Source organism: Mauremys mutica, chromosome 7, assembly GCF_020497125.1.
Source record: "Mauremys mutica isolate MM-2020 ecotype Southern chromosome 7, ASM2049712v1, whole genome shotgun sequence".
NCBI classification, from domain to species: Eukaryota; Metazoa; Chordata; order Testudines; family Geoemydidae; genus Mauremys; species Mauremys mutica.
The window spans coordinates 42,827,036-42,851,026 of record NC_059078.1 but is presented as its reverse complement, the minus strand read 5'-3'; the positions used below and the strand labels follow the sequence as shown (position 1 = coordinate 42,851,026).

The window sequence follows — 23,991 nt, the reverse complement described above, 5'->3', positions numbered from 1 at the left end:
CCAAGGCACGGAGGGATCCGTGGCAGACGGGGAAATGAACCCAGGCATCCCGGTGCCCACTTCAGGTCCGCTCCCCGCCCCCCTCTCAGGTCAAGTAGGTCGGGGCAGGGCTTCTGGTGCCGCCCGCGGCGCCTCAGGCTACAGGCGCGTGGGCCGCCGTCACAAGGGGAGGAGAAGGGGCGCTGGTTACTCCTCCCCTCAGCCAGGCAGGGGGAGTCTCTGGCGGACCGAGGCTGGGGCTCTTGGGCGGGCTCCCGACCCCAGGGGGCGCTCCGCCCGCCTCGCTTGGAAAACAGTCACCCACCGACCCGCCACCGAGCTGCGGCTGCCGTCTGCTCCCCGGACGGACGATCCATGGTTCCCGCCGGCGGTTGTAGCCGCTTGGCCCTCAGCGTCCTGCTCCTGCTGGCCAGCGGTGAGTGCCGAGCGGGGCTGGGCAGAGCCCGCACACCACAGCTTGGCGTGGCCCTGTGGGGGCTGCTCCTGGTGAACCGGGGCGCGGAGCTGCTGCTTCCCGAGGCGCTTGGCAGGGGCCGAGCGTGGGTGCCTGTCGATAGCCTCCAGGACAGACACCGCGGAGGGTGGGGTGGGGGAGAAGGAGACCAAGAGCCCCCCTCAAATGGGGCATTGTCGTCTCCCCCCTCAGGCACCTTGTTGGGAATCCCCCCCCCCCCCTTTCAAACGCCACCATCCCAGCGAGGGAGCCCTGCCTGGCGCCTGGCTGGGGCTGGGCGCGGGGGAGCTAATTTCAGTGCGGGCGGGGGCTTGGTTTCGTTCTCTTCAAACGTCTCGTCAGGGATCACTCTTCAGTCTCCCATAAATGAAGCAGCAAAGAATCCTGTGGCACCTTATAGACTAACAGACGTTTTGCAGCATGAGCTTTCGTGGGTGAATACCCACTTCTTCGGATGCATAAATGTAGGCGAGGCAGTGAAGGCAAGGCTCCAGCTACTGGCACCGCCGTGGAGAGGAATCCGGGGAGGCGAGGTGGGGGGAGATAGTAAATACTCAGTATTTACTCAGCAGGAGGGACTAAATAAACTTTGTCTAGATACTGGGAAACACTTTCTCGACAGCGAGATCTATTAGATCATGGAATAGACTCTGTAGGAGAGAGCAATGAATACCCTAATAGCTGAATCATTTAAAACTAGATGAATCTTTGTTTCCAGTGATACTCTCCAATCTTGCCTTGGCCGACAGGCTGAGAAGGGATGACTAGATGACTTACCAGGAATAGTAATGAACATATATGTTCCTGTTTCATGGGGGAGCCCTGTTAGTCTGTATCCACAAAAACAACAAGGAAGGACCCTGGCACCTTAAAGACTAACAGATTTATTTTTGTATGTGTTCCTGATTGATTACTTAACAATATTGACTATTACATGTTTTCATTCTGAATATTCATGTTGTGACATGTTTGGTCTCAAACATTTAGGCACTAACATTAGATATGATTCCACCCCTCCCCCTAAACAGCTACTAATGTAAAAACCCTCTCCTGTGCATCCAGTCCATTTTCTTGTCTGTCAGAATACATAGGAAGCTCAAATAGACCAGAAGCATATTGGCAAGTGGCCCCGTGGCTCTTCAAAAAATATACTAGCTGCTGTTGAGCAGGAGTACCTGCTCAAGATGGCTTGAGGCCCCTTTACCACAAGAATTAGAAAAACAAACAAAAATGTTCAGAACATCAAACAACTCTCTTTTTCAAAACTAAAAAGCAGCTGTCAGGTAGAAGGCCATGATTTCCCAAGAGAATGTTTTGGTAACATCATTGATCGGGGGGGGGGAGTGGGGCAGGGTAATAGTTTTCACATGATAAACCAAGATGCGTGTTACCTTGTGCTACCTTATTACAGTGTGTTTTGGATTTGGGTTTTATTTATTTATTTTTACAATGGTGGCATCTTCTGAACTACTGAGCTAAAAAAGTCACAAGGCTGTTAATGTCATACCATGATCATATTAATTTGGATGAACTTCACAGTCACAAATAACACCGGTGACTAACGCTGCTCTGGACTTTCTTGTTAAATCACTAGTCATGTTTGAAAATCTTATGGGGCCTCATTTTTGTTTTATTTATTATTTTTGTTAGTACCTAGAAATCTTTAAAGGGACCCTTTTTCTTTAAAGAAGGGAGTGCTCAGCAATTATGGAAATTGAGGATTTTCAGGGTAATGAAGATTGGGCATCCAAAAAAGTCAACACATAAATGTCAAGGTTTACAAAATTGGTTTTAAATTTTTCATACAGCTCTAATAACCTGTTTCATGCAAAGAAAACTTTTGATCTAAGACATCAGGCATAAATGGAAAATATTTACAGGAAAGGAGCTTAATTAGGAAGACTAGCTGGCTTGGAGCTCCGGAAAAAGTCAAAGTTAAAGGAGCCTCAGCTGTTCATTTACATCAAGGTCGTCACTCTCCGTGCAAGTTAGTTCAGTTCATTTGAGGGGGGGGGAGAGAGAGAGAGAGAGGAATATTCACAGATATGTTTTGAAGTTTATTAATCAAGTTAGCTGTGACTTATGTCCATACTGATTTACTGACAGTATAATAAAACGTCTGTTGGGGTGGTCCTGGAGGAGTTATGGTAACAATTATGAATACTATGCTGACATGAATCTGTTCTTGAACAGTAGCAACTGGTGATGGGACAATTCCCTGATAAGGAGTTTATCCAATCAAGTAACTCAACTAAATTAGCTGATTGTTAGGTAAGAACATTTGGGGATAGTTGATACAATTCAAAAAAGGAAAACTACCAATAAGCTTCCTAGCAAATATGCCAAACCCATGAAAAAAACACAGAAATTGGGCTTGTTTTTGGCTTGTGAGTTGTATGTTGGCTATTTTTTTGGCTTGTAGCTTGTTGCTTCTTTGGTGTGTAGCTTGTTGCTTCTTTTTCTTGATAGGCTCCCGGAAGCGGGAGCAAGGGGTGGGAGAGAGTCAGAGGTGCACAGCGGGCCCACCACAGTCCCAAACTGCACACTGGGGGGATCTAGTCACATAGAGAGTTGGTGTTCTTAGGAATTGGCTTGTTGTGGCCTTGTTTTGAAATGGGATTATCTTGATTTTTGGCTTATTGTGAAAGTTGTGGTGCTTATTTACCATGTGAAAGTTGGCAACTGTGCTTCCTAGCTGTTACGTTGACTACTTTATTACATCCCTTCTCTTCCCTCCCACCCTCACCTGATTTTAAGCTTTTCAGAGCAGGAACTGTCTTATACTTTAAAGAACACCTTGCACAATCTAGATTGTGGGCATTAGTGTGGTCTAAATAATTAGTAATGAAGTTGAGGACATTATCATTGACAGCTTAGTTTATCTAAACTCATTTGTCAATTAAATTAATAGGGCCTTGGGGATAACAGGGAGTTGAAAATAAATGAGGTTCATGTGTAGTTTATTATACCTTGCAGTAAAATTAAACAATAAATTTACATTTGTTATAGTAGTCCGTCTTGCAAATATGTTTCTTGTCTATTTTAATTTAGTATAGATTAGAATGTGCCTCTTCTGCCTTTATTTTAATACCCTACAATTTGTTTGCCTCTATGCTCAGGCCTGTGGTAAGCCTGGATAAACGCTTTTGTTTTTGTCTTTGCGCAACACAGAAGTAATATATGTGTAAGCATTGTAATTGCTTTGCACTTCCTTATTTTAGATAGAGGAAGGAGAACAGTTTATGATTTTGCTTCCTACACAAACATATTTCTTTATTTCATAAGAAAACTGTTACACCAGAAGGGAGATCATATGGGTACAATTTGCAGAAGCACTGTAGAAGGCATTAATAAACAAGAATTTCCTGTTACTTTTTGAATATATTTGAGTCTTCATATCTGGGTGGTGTTTTTATTTTTTGTGTTGGTACAGTGAACATAGTTATTTTTCAGAATTAGAGATGGATAAAATTATTCAGATGAAGATTAGTATTGGAGAACCATGCAATGAGGGAAACAGAGAGAGGAGAGATTATTTAAACTACAGCAGAATCAGTTTAAAATACAACAGAAATAACTTCTTAATCTCTTAATAAAATATGTTAACTGAATATTTTAATGTACAATAACTCAACATCCATATTCAGAAGGTACAGACTGTCAGAGAAACAATAACACTTGAAATAATTTGAGATCCTCAGTTAAAAAGGTGCTTTAAGGGCAAAGTTTTCTACCATCATTGGTTAATTCACAATATGATATTACCTTTGGTTTGCAGATGGTAAACTGAGGCACATAATTTGTGATGTGCACATGGTTAAACAGTGAGTAAACACAAGTGTCAAGCATGGAATAGAAACAAGGAAATATTGTTCTCAGTTCCGTGTTGCAACAATGAGTCTGGTTACTCTCTTCCCATAGGTAAGGTAATCTCTAAATGCCAAATCCAATCCAAAGGAGACAAACCTAAAACCATAAAAGTCCAATAAGGGGTTAGTCCCTACCATCTCATTTATTGCCATATTAAATTGAATGAAATGAGATAGCCACAGTTTCAATCTTTCAGTGATATTGTTCTCATAGGTTTTTTGTTTTTAACTACATTTATTTTAAATAACAGATCCTGACGTGGTTATAGAGGATGCTTTAAAATATGGCTAATGAAAGTGTCAAAACCTTATAGACTAACAGAAATAAATCTTGAAACAACAAAAATAGTTCAGTAACAAGGAGTTCTCTCCTCTGCCCACAAAATGTGCATCCCTGGTCTTCACACTAATACTTAACTCTAAAGTATGCTGTGGAACCTGATAAATTGTAAAGCTTCTTGAAATCCTCAGATGCAAGGAGTGAAGTATTATCAGCCTCCAGAATTTGATGCACCAAAATATTAAAGATGACCTTAAAATGGGAAGGATGAACTGAACCGCCTTTTATGTATAAAAATGCATGCAACTTTTTTTTTTCTAACAGTAGGTATGCAGGTCTCTTCTATCTAACTGTGAAATTGACTTCACAAGAGACCAGACTTAAAATCCCTTGCCTTCTCAAATACTTGACTTTAAGTTGGATCATATAAATTGCCTACCTAGCTCCAATGCTAAAAATTGGAGAGAAATGATGACTTGGTTAAAGTTGAATCACCCCAAACCTTCAGTTAAGCTATGAAAGCTCACAGCACACCTCTGAGACCCCCTAGCCAAAAGAGAGACCAGATGATGTTTTTATCCCATTTCTAAAGTTAACGTGCAGGAAAAAACATAAAATAAACCTTTCCTTCTTTATACATGATAGGGAGAAAAAGGAACAACATCAAACAAAACATAACATAAAATTCTTGCAGATCACCTTGAAAACTGGGGAGACCAAACACTGGATTCATTGAAGTCAATGAAAGATCTTTGTCATTGAATTCTATAGGATTGGGATTTGCCCCACAGTTCTTTAAAAGATACAGATCCATGTGGGCATCTGCATCTTTAGTACGTACATGTTATTCTGATGCATCAAATCAAATACCTGGAAAAATGTTATTACAAGTTTTTCTTTTAACACTGATTTTAGCACTCTTGCAGCATTTTTAGAAGAGCCCTGATTGGCTGATAAATTTGGTACTATGATCCTTGAAAGTCACTGCTGTATTTGCTAGCAGCCATTGTGATGAAAATTACACCACAAGGAATGTCTATAACTTTATTTTCAAGCAGTTTTCTCCTTTATGTGCCTGGGAGAAAGGTTAGCTCTCTCCAAACAATCTTGGTTGGAGACAGCATATTATAAATGGAAAGACTGAAGGCTAAGAACTCACCTTAGCTCTGATGGAAATCATTAATTTAGAAGACGCAACTGAAATATTATTTATTACATTCTGATACGATGTTTTTGATGATGCTTTGCTGGGAGGGGGAGAGGTAGATACGCTGGTTAGCGTTGGGGTCCAGAGTGATGTAGACAAATTGGAGGCTTAGGTCAAAAGAAATCTGATGAGGTTCAACAAGGACAAGTGCAGAGTCCTGCATTTAGGACGGAAAAATCCCACGCACGGCTACAAGCTGGGGACTGACTGGCTAAGCAGCACTTCTGCAGGAAATGACCTGGGGATTATAGTGGACAAGAAGCTGGATATGAGTCAGCAGTGTGCCCTTGTTGCCAGTAAGGCTACCGGCTGCATTAGTAGGAGCCTTGCCAGCAGATCGAGGGAAGTGATTATTCTCCTCTATTCGGAGCTCATCTGGAGTACTGCGTCCAGTTTTGCCCCCCCCCCCCCACTACAGAAAGGATGTGGACAAATTGGAGGGAGTCCAGCGGAGGGCAACGAAAATGATCAGGGGGCTGGGGCACATGACTTACGAGGGGAGGCTGAGGAAACTGGGCTTGTTTAGTCTAGAGAAGAGAGAGGGGGGATTTGATAGCAGCCTTCAACTACCTGAAGAGGGGTTCCAAAGAGGATGGAGCTCGGCTGTTCTCGTGGTGGCAGATGACAGAACAAGGAGCAATGGTCTCAAGTTGCAGTGGGGGAGGTCTAGGTTGGATATTAGGAAACACTATTTCACTAGGAGAGTGGTGAAGCACTGGAATGGGTTACCTAGGGAGGTGGTGGCATCTCCATCCTTAGAGGTTTTTAAGGCCCACCTTGACAAAGCCCTGGCTGGGATGATTTAGTTGGTGTTGGTCCTGCTTTGAGCAAGGGTTTGGACTAGATGACCTCCTGAGGTCTCTTCCAACCCTAATCTTCTATGATTCTATGATATGACACTAGATGAGATGACAGTTAATGTAGATACATCTAACCGTGTTTGATTTTTGAATGTCTGACTGTTGGTTATTTCCTTATTTTCAGCTTCAGGTGAATCTTGTAGGGCATACACAGATTCTGATGGACGCACGTATTCTGAAAAATCCTGCCCACAGTTCTGCTGTGGAAACTGTATCAGCCGATATTGCTGCTTGGATAGGTCATATAAATTTGGAGAAGATGAACAATTTATGTGTAATGTGCTGGACGACAGGTATGTGACAAACTCCAATGTGTGAGCTACTACAACATTTTTTTTCAGCATACCAAAAGATGATCGATAAGATATGGTTTTGTGGTTAGAACAGAGAATTTGAACTAGGTCCCAGAGCTGTAACTAAGCATTTTAGCACCCAGGGCAAGCAACACGTTTGCACCCCCTACTGTTTTTCCACCCCATTTTTCCACCCTTGCAGCTTTGTGCCCTGGGCAGCTGCCCCACTCGCCCCATACTGGTTACGGCCATGGTAGGTCCTTCAGGTTTTATTCATAGCCATATCACTGAATCATGGACTTCCGTAAGCCTTATTTCCTTAACAGCATTTGGTAGATGGGTAAACTGAGACATAAACTCTTGCCTACCTGACAGGATTTTAGAATTTGTTGAATGTTTATTTGCAAGACTTATTGAGATCCTCAGATGAAAGCAGTGGAGAATTAGTCTTTTTGCAGTATAAACTAGTTGCATAACACTTCACAAACATGGAGAAACTGGATGCTTAAATTTAAATTGTAACCTAGTGTATAATGTTTGTTGTAATGATAGCATAAAACAAAAAAAGAAAAATAAGCCATCACTTTGCAAAGATCATTTTTAGGGCTTTCCAGCGATTAAAAAAAAAAAATTTTAATTGCACGATTAATCATGCGATTAATCGTGCTGTTAAACAATAATAGAATACCATTTATATAAATATTTTTGGATGTTTTCCACATTTTTAAATTTATTTATTTCAATTACAACACAGAATACAAAGTGTACAGTGCTATCTTTATATTTATTTTTATTATAAACATTTGCACTGTAAAAATAAAATAGTATTTTTCAATTCACCTAATACAAGTACGGTAGTGCAATCTCTTTATCATGAAAGTTGAACTTACAAATGTAGAATTATGTACAAAAAATAACTGCATTCAAAAACAAAACAATGTAAAACTTTAGAACCTACAAGTCCACTCAGTCCTACTTCTTGTTCAGCCAATCACTCGGACAAACAAGTTTGTTTACATTTGCAGGAGATAATGCCCGCTTCTTGTTTACAATGTCACCTGGAAGTGAGAACAAGTGTTGCAAGATATTTGTGCCAGATGTGCTAAAGATTCATATGTCTTTTCATGCTTCGACCACCATTCCAGAGGACGTGTCCATGCTGTTGATGGGTTCTGCTCCATAACTATCCAAAGCAGTGCAGACCAAGGCATGTTTATTTTCATCATCTGAGTCAGATGTCACCAGCAGAAGGTTGATTTTATTTTTTGGGGATTCAGGTTCTGTAATTTCCACATGGGAATGTTACTCTTTTAAAACTTCTGAAAGCATGCGCCACGCACTTCAGAGTCTTCAATCTTGGGTCGAGTGCTGTAGCTATCTTTTTAGAAATCTCACATTGGTACCTTCTTTGTGTTTTGTCAAATCTGCTGTGAAAGTGTTCTTAAAATGAACATGTGCTGGGTCATCATCTGAGACTGCTATACCATGAAATTTATGACAGAATGTGGGTAAAACAGAGAGCAGAAGACATACAATTCTCAGTCACAAATTTAATTAACACTTTTTTTTAATGATCGTCATCAGCATGGAAGCATGTCCTTTGGAATGGTACCTGAAGCATGAAGGGGCAGACGAATGTTTAGCATATCTGGTGTGTAAATACCTTGCAATGCTGGCTACAAAAGTGCCATGCAAATGTCTGTTCTCACTTTCAGGTGACATAAAGAAGAAGTGGGCAGCATTATCTTGCATAAATGCAAACAAATTTGTTTGTCTTAGCGAGTGGCTGAACAAGAAGTAGGACTGAATGGACTTGTAGGCTCTAAATTTTTACGTTGTTTTGTTTTTGAGTGCAGTTATGTAACAAAAGAAAATCTACATTTGTCAGTTGCGCTTTCACGATTAAGAGATTGTACTATGATACTTGTATAAAGTGAATTAAAAATACTATTTATTTTGTAATTTTTATAGTGCAAATATTTGTAATAAAAATAATGCAAAGTGAGCACTGTACACTTTGTATTCTATGTTGTAATTGAAATCAATATATTTGAAAATGTAGAAAAACATCCAAAATATTTAATAAATTTCAATTGGTATTCTGTTGTTTAACAGTGCAATTAAAACTGAGATTAATCACGATTAATTTTTGAGTTAATCGTGTGAGGTAACTGCGATTAATTGACCGCCCTAATCATTTTGTTACTCTGTGCCAGTGTTTACTGCACGTGGGAGACTGCAAAAGATTAAGAATTAAAATAAGTAGACTTTTAATGTTGTGGCAAGGATGAAGATGAGTGCTATTGGTTTCATTTCCCTGATTGAGCTTTCAAAATTTTGGGGAACAACTGCTTGGGACTATCCAGATTAATATGCACATCACTGTGGCTTTTCACCAAGAAAAGGATGATGCCTTTGAGAACAAGAATGCAATACTTTGTATCTGTCTGGCATTACATTAAAGTAACGTCTATCTCTGTTAACCAAGCCAGATCAAACTGAACTTGAAAACGAGAATGGCAGTTGTTAACTGGATTTCATCTGTCTTTATATTCTCTTGAGCTGTAGTACTCATGGGAGTAGGCATATAGTTTTTTCATGTCTACTAGGAATTCCAGAGATAATACACTGACTTCTGAAAAGTGGAAACAAGTCCAGTTTTGGTTGGATTGGCCTTTCCCCTGTCAACAAAATGTCATTGAGAAGGCATGGAATACTTGGTAAAAAGAACTTAAATTCCACTTTTGAGACATGTATTTGTCTTATTACAGGACATATCAACCCATCAAGGAAGAAACGTTGAAGTTGCGTTCAAACTTCGATGATGACTGGGAACCTAGACCCAGGTAAATAATTTAAGGCTTAAACCTGTTTTTATCAAAGATACACCTCTACCCTGATATAACGCCACCCGATATAACACAAATTTGGATACAGTGTGGTAAAGCAGTGCTCTGGGGGAGGCGGCTCAAAGCAAGTTCGATATAATGCGGTTTCACCTTGTCAAAGTTAGACTCAGGACTCACAGTTTGTCAGACCACTCTGTTTTTATTAGCACAGCGCTCTGCTAATGACACCCAGATAATGTGAGCACCATGCAAGACACAAACTATCTTATTTATACAGATAAAAGGGTGAGAACTTAACAAGATAACAAAGGAAGCAGAATCAGATAAGTTTGCCTGAGCTAGGCATGCATATCTTATTTCCTTACTAACTATTACCCATCTTTTGTTAACGTTTCGCCATTAGCACCATTGTTTATGCCTAATGTTTCTTTTCCTGGCACCTGTATTTCAACATTTCTTATTTCTGCTTAAAGGTACATACAACATTTCTTTAATCCATTCTTATTTTTACAATATATTTCATTCTACTTTCACAACCTATAACACGGTAAGATTTTTTTGGCTCCCGAGGACAGTGTTATATCGGGATAGAGGTGTACTTTATTAATGTGGTGTATACAACACATGCAAAATTAAAATACTGACAAACCACACCACAACATTCCCAAGATTACTGTATATTTTAGTTTATATGAAGAAGTAGGAACTTGGAGATAAAAATTGTGTAATGTTAGTTTAGGCCATAATCTCAACAGTGTGTAATTTTCCATCTTGTTTAGTGAATGGGAGTTTTTCTAAACCATTGTTATTCTTGTACTATATTTCTTTAAACACTGGCAGACTTTTTTTAGCATATAGTGGCTAAATTTCAAACACTTCTTTTGTTTTAAGAGTCTATTTATTTTTGACATTCTCTGTGTATAGAATAGAGAACACTGATAAAACTGGTAATACTTCTCAAACTGGTAAAAGCTTTAAGTACACCTGCCTTAATAAATAGTAGTTTTTTTGCTTTAGGTTTATTTATTACAGTTCCTATAAGAATGTTAGGTATTGTGTGGTACAAATAAAAGACTACGTTCTTGCACTGAAGCAATTAAAACTTAATTTTGGATGTGATGACTAAAGGAGATAGAAGAACAAAGGTTACACTAATTTAGTGATGAGGACTGTGATGTCTGCCTTATACAACTATATCATGTGGTTTTCTACTTTAAGTATGTGCACACCTTCATGGCTCCACTAAGTTTATCTAATATTACTTAAAATTACTCTGCATATGAGCATCATGAAAGAAGAAGGGATTTGAATGAGTTAAGGTCAGTGATGAGATTAGCAAGAAACTAGAAAGACCAGAACTGGGAGGGCATTCCATGTACACCTCTACCCCAGCATAATGCTGTCCTTGGGAGCCAAAAAATCTTACCGCATTATATCGAACTTGCTTTGATCCACCAGAGCGCGCAACCCCGCCCCACCAGAGCGCTGCTTTACCGCTTTATATCCGAATTCGTGTTATATCGGGTCACGTTATATCGGGGTAGAGGTGTATATGGAAGTGTGAAAAATAGCACAGAAATAATTCTGGGAAGAGCAGGCAAATGTACAAGAAAACTGACATAGGTTGTGGGAGGGGACAACCATAATAAGAAACAGCTGGATATGTAGGCAGGGTGGAGTTAAGTCGTCTTGAAGATGAGGATGATTACATTTGATGTGGTAGTGAAAGGCAAGCTAAAAAGGTGATGACATGGTGTGATGGTTTAGGGTATCTGTCTGTATTTAACTTACAAATTCTGTTTGATATTGGGGACTCAGTTTCAGTGTCGGGCTGAAAATTCCATTCAGAATGTGGGGCTAGTTGTGGTCCCTGTCTTTTTAGCTCTCTGTTGGATTGCAAGTACCAGAGGTGGAAACACAAGGAAGGACAGTCTACAAGTCTGTCTTTGAAAGGGTCAACCTTGGCCCAGACAGAGCAATGGGATAGCTGAAGTCTAGGGGGAAACCAATTGTCTCCAGCTTCTCAGTTTGGGCTGGGGTTTAAAATTTAAATTTAAAATTAATGGAGATATCCTATCTCCTAGAACTGGAAGGGACCTTGAAAGGTCATTGAGTCCAGCCCCCTGCCTTCACTAGCAGAACCAAGTATTCATTTTGCCCCAGATCCCTAAGTGGCCCCCTCAAGGATTGAATTTACAACCCTGGGTTTAGCAGGCCAATGCTCAAACCACTGAGCTATCCCTCCCACTCATTTGGTGAATGGAAAATCCCCAGCCACAGAACAAAGTAACTAGGTGTTGGCAGTAGAACTTACAAACTTATTGAGCAGAGGGGAGAAAGAAAGGGGCATGCTTTTGTAGCAGTGGGGGTCCTGTTTAACCAGCTCTTCTATACTAAATAGCTCTGCTGCCCTATTGTACTAGTTTTCCTCTGTTGCACCAAGTACTCCGTGCTCCTTAAAAACCCACTCATGTGACTATAAGACTGCTGTAGAGTTGTGGAGTATATTTTGAGTGATACAATAAGTATACACAAATAATTGATAGCTCTATTAGTATTGAAAAATAACTTGTTAAAGTTTTTTTTAAAAGTCAAAGTTGCTAAATGGCAATTAATTTTACCCCTCGTAGTTTATAGAACTTAAGCTCTCTATAAAAAGCCTCCCAGAATTAAACTTAGAGCACTAAATCTTCCATTACTGATGTTGTTAATATAAACATTTATGTTTTCAAGGTACAAATAAATTCTTAATTCATCCCATGGTTTCTTAAATTCTGACCCATGGGCTTTTTGGAAAGGGAAGTGGAGATAGAGAAAGAGAGCCATGTTTTGTTCATATATCTTATTACCTTGATTTTGCTATCAATATTTTCTTAAAGGATACTGTTTAGTGGGGAATAAAGTTAATATATTAACTTTACAAAATATAGTGAAGTATTTATAATTCTAATGTCTTCAGAACAACTTCCTACCTGAACATTATTAGGAAAAAATATATAACACTGATTTTAAAATATGGCTTTATGATGGAAGTTGGGTGCCATCTTACCTCCAGAGAGGCCCTTGCATCTCCATAATGATGCTTTGTTTTATTTGATGTCTGAACACTTTGGAAAACATATATCTTTTAAGGGTTCCAGCTCTACTGTATATATTTTTTTCTGTCATTATGTGCTATGATTCATAAAGCTAGTTAGTTACTCTGTGCAAGCGTCCTATTTTCAGCAAAAGAAAGTAAATAACTTGGAGGAAGTGTGCACAAAGCAGGAGCTAAAGCATTGTGGTTTGTTCTGAGCAGCTGCAGTATTGAAAAAGCAACAATAAACTGAGCAGCAAGATTAATGGCCAAATGAGATGGCATATCCATAATTTCAGGGAAGCACTTTATGTTTCTTACAGCTAAGGAGTGAACAGGGCTTTTGCTTCAAAAGATATAAAATGGAAGATGTTAACAGGCTATTCAAGGGTTATTTTTTTTCTTCTGTTTGTGATTTGTGTTGGGGATAAGACTGAGTGATACTCATCCTGTGGCTTTGAGTGCGCTGTATCTAACGAGAAGGTGTGCTATATAGACTTCTGTTCTATTTGATTTTGTGTCTTATATTCACAGTTCAGCTTTACAGTTTGTTTTCTAAGTTTGACCCATGAGCTAACTGAAATGAAGAAATTAGCGAGGGCTGATAACATTTTATATCAGGGTTTGGCAACCTTTGGCACACGGCTCACCAGGGTAAGCATCCTGGCGGGCCGGGCTGGTTTGTTTACCTGCCGCGTCCGCAGGTTCAGCTGATCGCAGCTTCCACCGCTCAATGGGGGCGACGGGAAGCGGTGGAAGCTTCCCTCAGCCCACGCCACTTCCCGCAGCCCCCATTGGCCTGGGACAGCAAACTGCGGCCAGTGGGAGTCGCAATCGGCCGAACCCATGGACGCGGCAGGTAAACAAACCAGCCCGGCCCGCCAGGGTGCTTACCCTGGCGGGCTGTGTGCCAAAGGTTGCTGATCCCTGTTTTATATACATAACTCTGAGCAGTACTTGCACAAAGTGGGTGTGTTGTGGTGATGGTGGAGGGAATGAAAATGCCAAATGCCATACTCCAACATCTACACCCACCCGATTGTCTAGTACAGCTAGCAACTTTCAGAATATCCTTAAATGAAAGCAGGAGGAAGTGTGCAGTGCACAGGGCCGGCTCTAGGCACCAGTGTTCCAAGCATGTGCTTGGGGCGGCACTCCGGCTGTTTGTTTGTTTGTTTTGGCAGTGGCACTCTGCCCCCCCCCTTTTAATTTATTTTTTATTTTATTTTTTTATTTTTTTGCTTGGGGTGGCAAAAAACCTGGAGCCGGCCCTGGCAGTGCACGAGCAGTATGAATGCTGTTAATCTGTGTTTAAAGAAACAACAAAAAGTTCACAAGAAACACTGCAAAGTTCAGTGGGGAAAGGAAGGCCAGGGACTTTGCACATTTGTTTTCTCTCCATGGAAGCTTTAAGGGTAAGATCTCTCTCCCATTAAAACAAATGGCAACACCCCCACTGGCTCAAAGTTCAGCATTGTGCCTTTCCTCACCTCAGTTACTCCAAGATGCTAGGTGAAGGGATGAACCCTGGTTGTTTGCAATTCCATCTGGGTTTCTGTGAGCTTGATTTGTGGCTGGCTTGGATTGCCTCCTAGTCTACATTACAAGTTAAACCTTTTACATGTCAGTGAGAGTTGGTTAAAGGTATTGGAATGGATTCCAAAGTTTGAAAATTGGAAAAAACAACTTTTTGCCTAATAAAATTCTCTCTGTGGATTTAATTTACACGATTCCTCTATAAATTAGGAGAGATCTGAACTATTCATTTTGGATGTAACTTTTGGCAATTGCTAAGTCACATATGGCTATCAGGTCAGAATTTGGATGAACAAATATTTAAGGAAATTTCTTAAAGCAAATGGAATCTAATTTTAATCTTATGTCCACCAATCAGTCACAGAAATGGACATGTTCTCTACTAGTGAAACAAATGTCAGTTACAAGGCTGATTTGTTAAATGGCCACCCCCTCACAAGCTCTTCCTGAAATTTCTTAGATGGCAATACAAAAATATATTAGAAAAAACAGATGCTGAACTTCAAATACTTAATACTAATAACCTGTAAGAGCGTATTAGCTCTCGTAAGAATTTTTCTTTAAGTCCAGATTGGTGGACATGTAATTCAGAGAAAAATACGTTATTTGGCAAGATTAATCCTTTTCTTTTAGGATCCGCCAATATGTGTCGTAAAAGAAGTGCCCTACTAGATAGTTTATAAGTAAACACAGATGGCTTTTTTTTTTTTTTGCCCCGACATCTGTTGGTATAAGGTACAGCACGCAGAGCACTTCGCCAGTAAATTTGTCTCGAATTGTCTGCAAATCTCAAAGTTGTGTATTTTTGACAACATAGCTGTATAACAGTATCTGTGATTGAATATGGCAAGGGTACTAGTACTGCAGAAACCATGTGGGAGGGAAGTTCAGTGTTCACCAGAGCCTCTAGCATGAAAATGCAAAATCTTGTGCTTTCCCCATGTTTCACTGTAGCAAAACTCAACAGGATAGATAGTTTATTAAGATTAAAGGAAAAAGTAAACTGTACATGCTCAAGACATTTTTAACTTATTATTTCATATCAACCGTTTTTTTCAAGCATGACAGACATTAGTTTTCATTTAGGACTATATACATGCTAAGACAAAGCAACTCTGTATATCTAGGGATTTGAGCAAAAAAAAATAATAAAAAATCGAATTTGTTAAATAAAAATTACTCTTTACTAACTCAGTTTTTGATAAGTGGAGAAAAAATTCAGTCCTGAAGGTAACTTAGAATAAGTGTTCAGAATGTGTGTCTTATGTCATCGTTAGCTATAAATGTCACTACTGTAATGGCATAAGGAAAAAATGATTCATGTTCTAGTGCTATTACACAGATTACTCCAGTTCACCATTTTGTGTAATCATCTCCTCCTCTCTTTCCTCAAAATTCTACTAGGTAAATTCTAAAAATTGAAGCATGTTTTCTGAAGATTTCCAGTTCCTTCTGCAGAACAGAATCTTAAACTTTTGGGATTCCTGAATCCATTACCCCAAATACCAAAGCTAAATGCCTGTACCAGTAATCTCTCTATTCACAATTATTGTTCTACTTTGGTATAAATTGCGGGTGACATGTTTTCTATTACAACTTCAGTTCTTAAAGGATAATATCTCCATGACTGTCATTCTTGGGTCTCAAGCCTCCAGTATAAAATTGGCAAAAACTCCCAGAGCTGAAGAGTTTTGGAGGATGATACCTTTCACACCCATACATGACTATGTGGAACACTCTGATCCTGCTGTGTGAAAGGTGTATCCCAACAGTGCCCTTACTTGACTGTGGAACTGACAACAGAAGTGGTGATGCACACAATGTTTCTGGCTATGTATACCCCAAATTAAAAAACATAGTAAGAGAAGCAAAAAAGAGCCACAATGGCTAAACAACAAAGTAAAAGAAGCAGTGAGAGGCAAAAAGGCATCCTTTAAACAGTAGAAGTTAAATCCGAGTGAAGAAAATAGAAAGGCGCATAAATACTGGCAAATGAAGTGTAAAAATACAATTAGGAAGGCCAAAAAAGAATTTGAGGAACAGTTAGCCAAAGACTCAGAGTAATAACAAATTTTTTTAAGTACATCAGAAGCAGGAAGCCTGCTAAACAACCAGTGGGGCCACTGGATGATTGAGGTGCTAAAGGAGCACTCAAGGACTATAAAGCCATTGCGGAGAAACTAAATGAACTCTTTGCATCAGTCTTCACAGCTGAGAATGTGAGGGAGATTCCCAAACCTGAGCCATTCTTTTTAAGTGACAGATGTGAAGAACTGTCCCACATTGAGGTATCATTAGAAGTGGTTTTGGAACAAATTGATAAATTAAACAGCAGTAAGTCACCAGGAGCAGATGGTATTCATCCAAGAGTTCTGAAGGAACTCAAATGTGAAATTGCAGAACTACTAACTGTAGTCTGTAACCCATCATTTAAATCAGCTTCTGTACCAGATGACTGAAGGATGGCTAATGTGACGCCAATTTTTAAAAAGGGCTCCAGAGGTGATCCCGGCAATTACAGGCCTATAAGCCTGACTTCAGTATCGGGCAAACTGGTTAAAACTATGATAAAGAACAATATTGTCAGAAATATAGATGAACATAATTTGTTGAGGAAGAATCAACATGGTTTTAGTAAAGAGAAATCATGCCTCACCAATCTACTAGAATTCTTTGAGGGGGTCAACAAGCATGTGGACCAAGGGGATCCAGTGGATATAGAGTACTTAGATTTTCAGAAAGCCTTTAACAAGGTCCCTCAACAAAGGCTCTTATGCAAAGTAAGCTGCCATGGGATAAGAGGGAAGGTGGCTCTCATGGATTGGCAACTGGTTAAAAGATAGGAAACAAAGGGTATAAATGGTCAATTTTCAGAATGGAGAGAGGTAAATAGTGGTGTCCCCCCAGGGGTCTGTTCTGGGACTAGTCCTATTCAACATATTCATAATTGATCTGGAAAAAGTGGTAAACAGTGCAGTGGCAAATTTGCAGATGATACAAGATTACTAAAGATAGTTAAGACCCAGGCAGACTGTGAAGAGCTACAAAAGGATCTCTCAAAATTGGGTGATTGGGCAACAAAATGGCAGATGAAATTTCATGTTGATAAATGCAAAGTAATGCACAATGGAAAGCATAATCCCAACCCTATGTATAAAATGATGGGGTCTAAATTAGCTGTTACCATTCAAGAGAAAGATCTTGAAGTCATTGTGGTTAGTTCTCTGAAAACATCCACTTAAGGTGCAGCGGCAGTCAAAAAAGCAAACAGACTGCTGGGAATAATTAAGAAAGGGATAGATAATAGGACTGAAAATAATAGGACCGAAAATATCATGTTGCCTCTATATAAATCCATGGTATGCCCACATCTTGAATACTGTGTGCAGATGTGGTTGCCCCATCTCAAAAAAGATATATTGGAATTGGAAAAGGTTCAGAAAAGGGCAACAAAAATGATTAAGGGTATGGAATGGCTTCCGTATGAGAAGAGATTAATAAGACTGGGACTTTTGAGCTTAGAAAAGAGACAGCTAAGGGGAGATATGATTTGAGGTCTATAAAATCATGACTGGTGTAGAGAAACTAGATAAGGAAGTGTTGTTTACTACTTCTCATAACACAAGAACTAGGGGTCACCAAATGAAATTAATAGGCAGCAGGTTTAAAACAAATAAAAGGAAATATTTCTTCACACAACGCACAGTCAGCCTGTGGAACTCCTTGCCAGAGGATGTTTTGAAGGCCAAGACCATAACAGAGTTCAAAAAAGAACTAGATACATTCATGGAGGATAGGTCCATCAATGGCTATTAGCCAAGATGGGCTGGAATGGTGTCCCTAGCCTCTTTTTGCCAGGAGCTGGGGATGAGCGACGGGATGGATCACTTAATGATTACCTGGTCTGTTCATTCCCTCTGGGGCGCCTGGCACTGGCCACTGTCGGAAGACAGGATACTGGGCTAGATGGACCTTTGGTCTGACCCAGTAGGGCTGTTCTTATGCTTTCAGTTAGACCAGGTTCAGCTGTACCTATTTCTGATACTCTTTGGTGGAAACTGATGGCTTTTGTGCACAGAGCTCATGTTCACAGAAGCCAGCTCCTCTCTGAGACTCCATACAAACAAGAGTGTCCTTGAGCCTCACAGTACTATTAACCCCTGTCCAGGTATGGTTACTGTAGGCAGCCTTGATGGTGCTAATTGAGCAGTAAGTACTTCTCTCAAGCCCTTTCCATGGTGAGTTGCATGCAGAGTACCTAATTTTTAACATGAATTACTTTTACACTTTACCTTTTGGTATGCTTTAAATGTTTTGCTTTTTGACATCAGATGCTGTTAAATATGAATGAATGTCTGAATTTGCAATTGTTTTAATATCATCCATACTACATGGGTTAACAGACTGAGATATAATTATTGGAAAACAGTGGACAAACTGGAAGAGTCAGTTTGTTGTCTTCAATGTGTGTTCATAAACAGAGTTACCCCTGAACTAAGAGAGAGGCACTGTGCCTTTAAGAAGGCTTTTCTAAGCATTGAGCAAGGTGTGTCTTTCTGCTGATGTCACTGAACAAAATGCAGTTCAGTTTCATTTCTCAGTGAGAGGGGAGACAGCCTGAAGACTTGCAAAGGAAGAATTTCAGGGAAAGACTTTGGATCGGAAGCTCTTAATTTAAATTAAAATGGGGTAAGCTTGAATCTTCCTGTGAGCCAACATGATATGAAATGAGCCCTGTGAATTTGCTGTATAACAACTGAGAAAGCAGTCAAACAGAGTAGTGTCATAGTAGCTAACCCATTATTTCAAAATTTCCAGCTGAAATTGATTTAACAAAAACAAAGCAAGATCTGTGTATACATATCAAACTTAACTTATTTCTTAACTTTTAAAATGGAAATATTTTTGAAGTGAGTTACTTAAGGATTCTTGAACAATGACATGGGGATTTTAACCCCTGCATAATGTTTAGATTTAATGTAGATGGAGATAAGATTTCTTAAACAGTAACTTGTTTCCTGTCTAGAGTAAAGAGCACAAGTGCTCACCAGTATGACACACATGGGAGATTTATTTTCCTGTACTATCCATATATATTTGGAATCTCTAAATAGCTTAAATTGAAAAATGCAGAGTATGAAATTCTAATCTATATGTACAATAGCGATGATAATTCATGTATTGAGCTCATAGAAATGAAGCTTGTGTTGTCTCATTAGTAAAGGTGTATATGGGTCAGGATTAAACTGTTCTGAATTTGGAGATTCAAATAATTACCTATTCTTGCCAATAATTACATTTACTGTGGGATATAATGTTTGAGTAGCCCCACTGAAATAAGAAATGCTCAAAGGTTGAAGTCAATGGGACAGGCAGTAAGTGTTACAACTCGCAGTAAATATTTGCAGGATTGGTCTATAATTTGAATTTGTTGCCAAGAAAATTGTCCCAAATTATTTTCATATGGCAGATCTTGTACGTCAAACAGATTTTTTAGTTCTATTTTTACTCCCCATATACAACAGACAGAAATATTGTCTAAATATTTTAAGTCATGACATACCATACAGGGGATAACCATAACCTTTGGAAAAAAGTAAATGCTTTGTTAAATGTTGTTTACTATTAGCTCTTCTGTTTTTCATTGCTTTGAGCCTGATTTTGCAGAGCAAATTAGGGCCACACCCATTAGTATAAGTCAGCTGTTCCCAAACTGGGGTTTGCAAAATATTACAGGGGGGTTCGGGGGGGGGAGGGATTCCCTAATGGTGGACAGAGCTGTCCCTAGGGACCCTGGGCAGTATGGGGCCAGCAGCCCGAAGCCCCTGGACTTCCAAGAGCTAAACCGATCAAAGCAAGCATATCAATCACACTGAGGAGATTTAAACTTCAAGACTCCTTATAAGAAATGGAAAGGGAGGTGAATATTTTTTGCTGTTTTTGAAATTAAATAGGCAGCTAGTATTTTTTAAGTTATTATGAAGAACACGTTTAAGCTTTGTTGCAAGGTGCGTTGTTTGCCTGGACTGCTCAAGACCTGAATGCTTGTGTAGGAGGAAATCTTTGAGTTGGCTTCTTACATACCTTCATGCTGTTTCACATCTGATACTCCTTGATGAAACATAGGAGCCTCTCTTATAACAGGCTTATTCAAAGTGATACAAGCTACCGAAGTGAGATCTTCGAAGAGTGTTGCTGTTTTCATAATGTAATAAAAATACTGTAATGATAAACAATATAATATGTAATAAGCATGTCATAAAAACAAATTTTATATTTCCAAGATCACTGCTTTTATCACTTATACTCAGGTAAAGGAGAAAATCCCTGGAAATATTCATTTTTAGGAGGAGGTTTGCAAGACTTGACATTTTAGTGAAAGGGGTTCATTAAAGTTTGGGAACCGCTAGTATAAGTAAACAAAAAGGGGGGGGAAAAGGCGCTTTTGGGGAAAAAAAGTTCACTAAAGACACCCAGGGAATAATATAAACATAACACATATCAGAGTTGGGTGTAAACTGGGATGATACCTGCCTTGAGTCCCTTACTTCCATGGACCCAGGAATCCTATCTGCCTGTCATGAGATTAAAAAAATAGTATGGGATATGCAACAGGTAACTTGAAGCAGATCTTCCTGTGCCCCACTTTGCAGTTATGGCTAATGCATCAATGGGCCTGATAAATCAAGATGCCATGAGCACTATTGCTATGGGGCATTTTTCTTGCAGTCAGAGTTATTAGTTGATGGACACTCTTGGCTCAAAGTTGACAAACTGATCTGTGGACTATTGTTTGTCTGCAAGGCCCTTACTCTTGCTGGCTGTCGTAAGAGAATTGGCTGGTTACAAAATACTGATGCTCTTTCCAGCTGCTAAATTGGAGTAAGACACACAAAAATAAACTTGTTTAATAGCATCTCTCCAAGGAAGCAAGTGGCTGTACTTGTGAGAGGGAAGCTAGAGGGTGGGAGAGGGAAGGTGTCCAAGACTACCTCTGTATTGAAAATATGGTGCAGCCTATGAAATTCAGAACTCCTTTCACAGTATTGAGGTAGAATTATCAGTGACGATTAAGTAAATTAGATTAAAGAGTCGCTTAACTGATCTGATCCCACTTTTCTCAGTTGTGTTCTCCCCCCCCCCCCCCCCAAAAAACTTGGAAGGTGAATCTGCCTTAGGAAAATGGATTACTAGTGACTTTCCCAGTCTCTCTTTTCCTTTGTCATAATTGTTTTAAAATTTGACTCATGTCCAAATGACTTAGTATTTGTATCAAGCTGTTGTCCTGTTGAGTGTCTTTAATGGTGCCTGAAACCATCACAATTCCCAGAAATTATTTTTCATTTAATAAACATTACAGAAGCCTAAATTAGGCTCTGGGTGCTCTGCTATCAATTAAAACTATATTCCAAGATTTTCAGACATTACTAGTGAATTTTGGGTACCTGATTTGAGACTTCTTAAAGGGCCTGACTGTCAGAGGATGGGTATATCACACTGTCTGGAGTGGCTCACGACGATGAGTGCCAACCTCAGGGCAGACTATCAAAGGGCAGGGTAGAAATCCCAAACAGGTTGTATGTTCTATAATTAGATTTCACCAACCCTTTAAGTGTGAACTCCCAAAGCTCTGTAACAGCCTTGCCATGCAGTCACAAGACAGTTCCCTGGGGTGTTCAGTCTATCTTGCCACCCTGGCAAGTTGGACTTAATGAGGGTCCCTTACACCCCAAATCACAATCATATTCAGGTTCTCAGTCCCAAAGGACCAATCATTTACCTCAGATCAATTGGACTCAGATCTCAGACCAAACACACTTCTAGCCAATCCTAGGTGTATTGACTAGGAAAAAGAAATGAGTTATTTACAAACATACATACACACAAATAAGTTAGTCTTAGATTTGAAAAGGTAATATAAGCTTTTATAATAAACAGATGTGTATATATGCTTTAGAGCTGACCTGTGCCAAGCAATCTGGATATCTGTTGCTTATGTTTTGGAATCTTTGTCCCTCAGAGTCCAGACAGCATAAAGAACCCAGTTTCTCCTTGTCAGGGATTTTTACCCCCCTCCCTCCAGAATCCAAGATGATGGGATGAGTTCATGCATAGGTCTTCCCTTCCTGGAGGGAGTAAGGAATGTAGTCCACAAGGCCTCTGTCCTTTGATGCTACCCAATGCTTCATTAGTTCATTTGCCTTCATTGGGCCATCTTGTATGCAGTTGTGAGCATTTTACTTTAATGAATGCTTCTTTTCCTGTTTGAATTACACAATTGCAGAGGCCTACAATGTAAATACTCAATATAACTATACAGATGATATAAGTAAGATTAATACATGGGGCATCCTACAAGCATCCATAAAGTCTAAACACAGTCTTACAACACTAATATCTATTTTAACTACACTAATGCACAGGTGAGTCAGACTGGTTCCCAGCTATGCATTTGTCAGCGTTCAGTGAGGCCCTGGGCCTTGGTATGAGCTGGCACATGGTCCGCCAACATCACAGGGTGTCCAGCACTTCTTGAACATAAGGCCCTTTTAAAGTGTCAAGTTGGGCACCCAAAAGCACATGTCATAACAAAACTAAACTGAATCAAGGTTTTGCAAAAAGCTGCAAAATGCACCTGCATAAAACAACCAGTCAGGAAAACAAAGGCTGTGGCTACACTTAGCACTTCAAAGCGCTGCCGCGGTAGTGCTTTGAAGCGCTAAGTGTAGTCAAAGCGCCAGCGCTGGGAGAGAGCTCTCCCAGCACTGTCCGTACTCCACCTCCCTGTGGGGAATAACGGACAGCGCTGGGAGCCGCGCTCCCAGCGCTGGGGCTTTGACCACACTGGCGTTTTGCAGCGCCGCAATTTGCAGCGCTGGAGAGGGTGTGTTTTCACATCCTGCTGCAGCGCTGCAAATTTGTAAGTGTAGCCAAGCCCAAAGTGTATTACACTCGCCACGCCTTTAGCCTAACACAGATGTGTGTCAAAGGTGGGCTTTGCAGTGTGCTCTGATAGTTTATATATAAAACAAGGCATTTTGTGCAGGGACAGGGAGGTTTGACATTAGTTTAGGCATTTGGGTTGGAACTTCCTTTTTTGTACTGAGCAGGTTTCTGCCTGACTGTATGTGCTGATCTTAATTTCAGTAGTTTAGCATAGGAGGAAGATGTGTCAAAGGCCAGCTTTCACACAGCTTAAACTAGATGCTTTTACAAAATTCAGTCCAGAAAAGAGCCTCTCCCTGCTCCTCCCCCCCCCCCCCCCAATTCCATGGGTGTCTCATGTTGTAGTGCTCCTCACAAACTACCAACTCTCCCTGGTCAAAATATTTTTGCCATGACACTGTCCCTGGGAAGGGATAGACGATGATTTCCGTTGGGTACAAACATTGAGACAGAGTGAATACCTCGTTCCTCACCCCTTTGTGGGACTCAGTCTCTCACCCAATTTTGCCCAGTCTGGCAAATTGTTCATAATTGGTCAAAATGCCACCCTATGTGTGATAGTTGAATGTGTTGCTGCTTCTACAATTCATTCTTGTGATAATGTTACTTTCACATTGCGGA

The 23,991-nt window shown here is 40.0% G+C and overlaps 1 protein-coding gene across 1 annotated transcript in view; it reads left to right on the top strand.

Annotated features, from left to right (window-relative positions):
- The first annotated feature begins 206 nt into the window (after positions 1 to 206).
- The window catches only part of SHISA5 (shisa family member 5), a 74,751-nt gene continuing 50,966 nt past the window's right edge, over positions 207 to 23,991 (top strand). Inside the window, exons 1-3 of the mRNA XM_045024344.1 lie at positions 207 to 415; positions 6,795 to 6,963; positions 9,735 to 9,809. Coding sequence (XP_044880279.1) covers positions 355 to 415; positions 6,795 to 6,963; positions 9,735 to 9,809 — 305 coding nt within the window. The 5' untranslated portion in view covers positions 207 to 354. The remainder of the gene's footprint in view (positions 416 to 6,794; positions 6,964 to 9,734; positions 9,810 to 23,991) is intronic.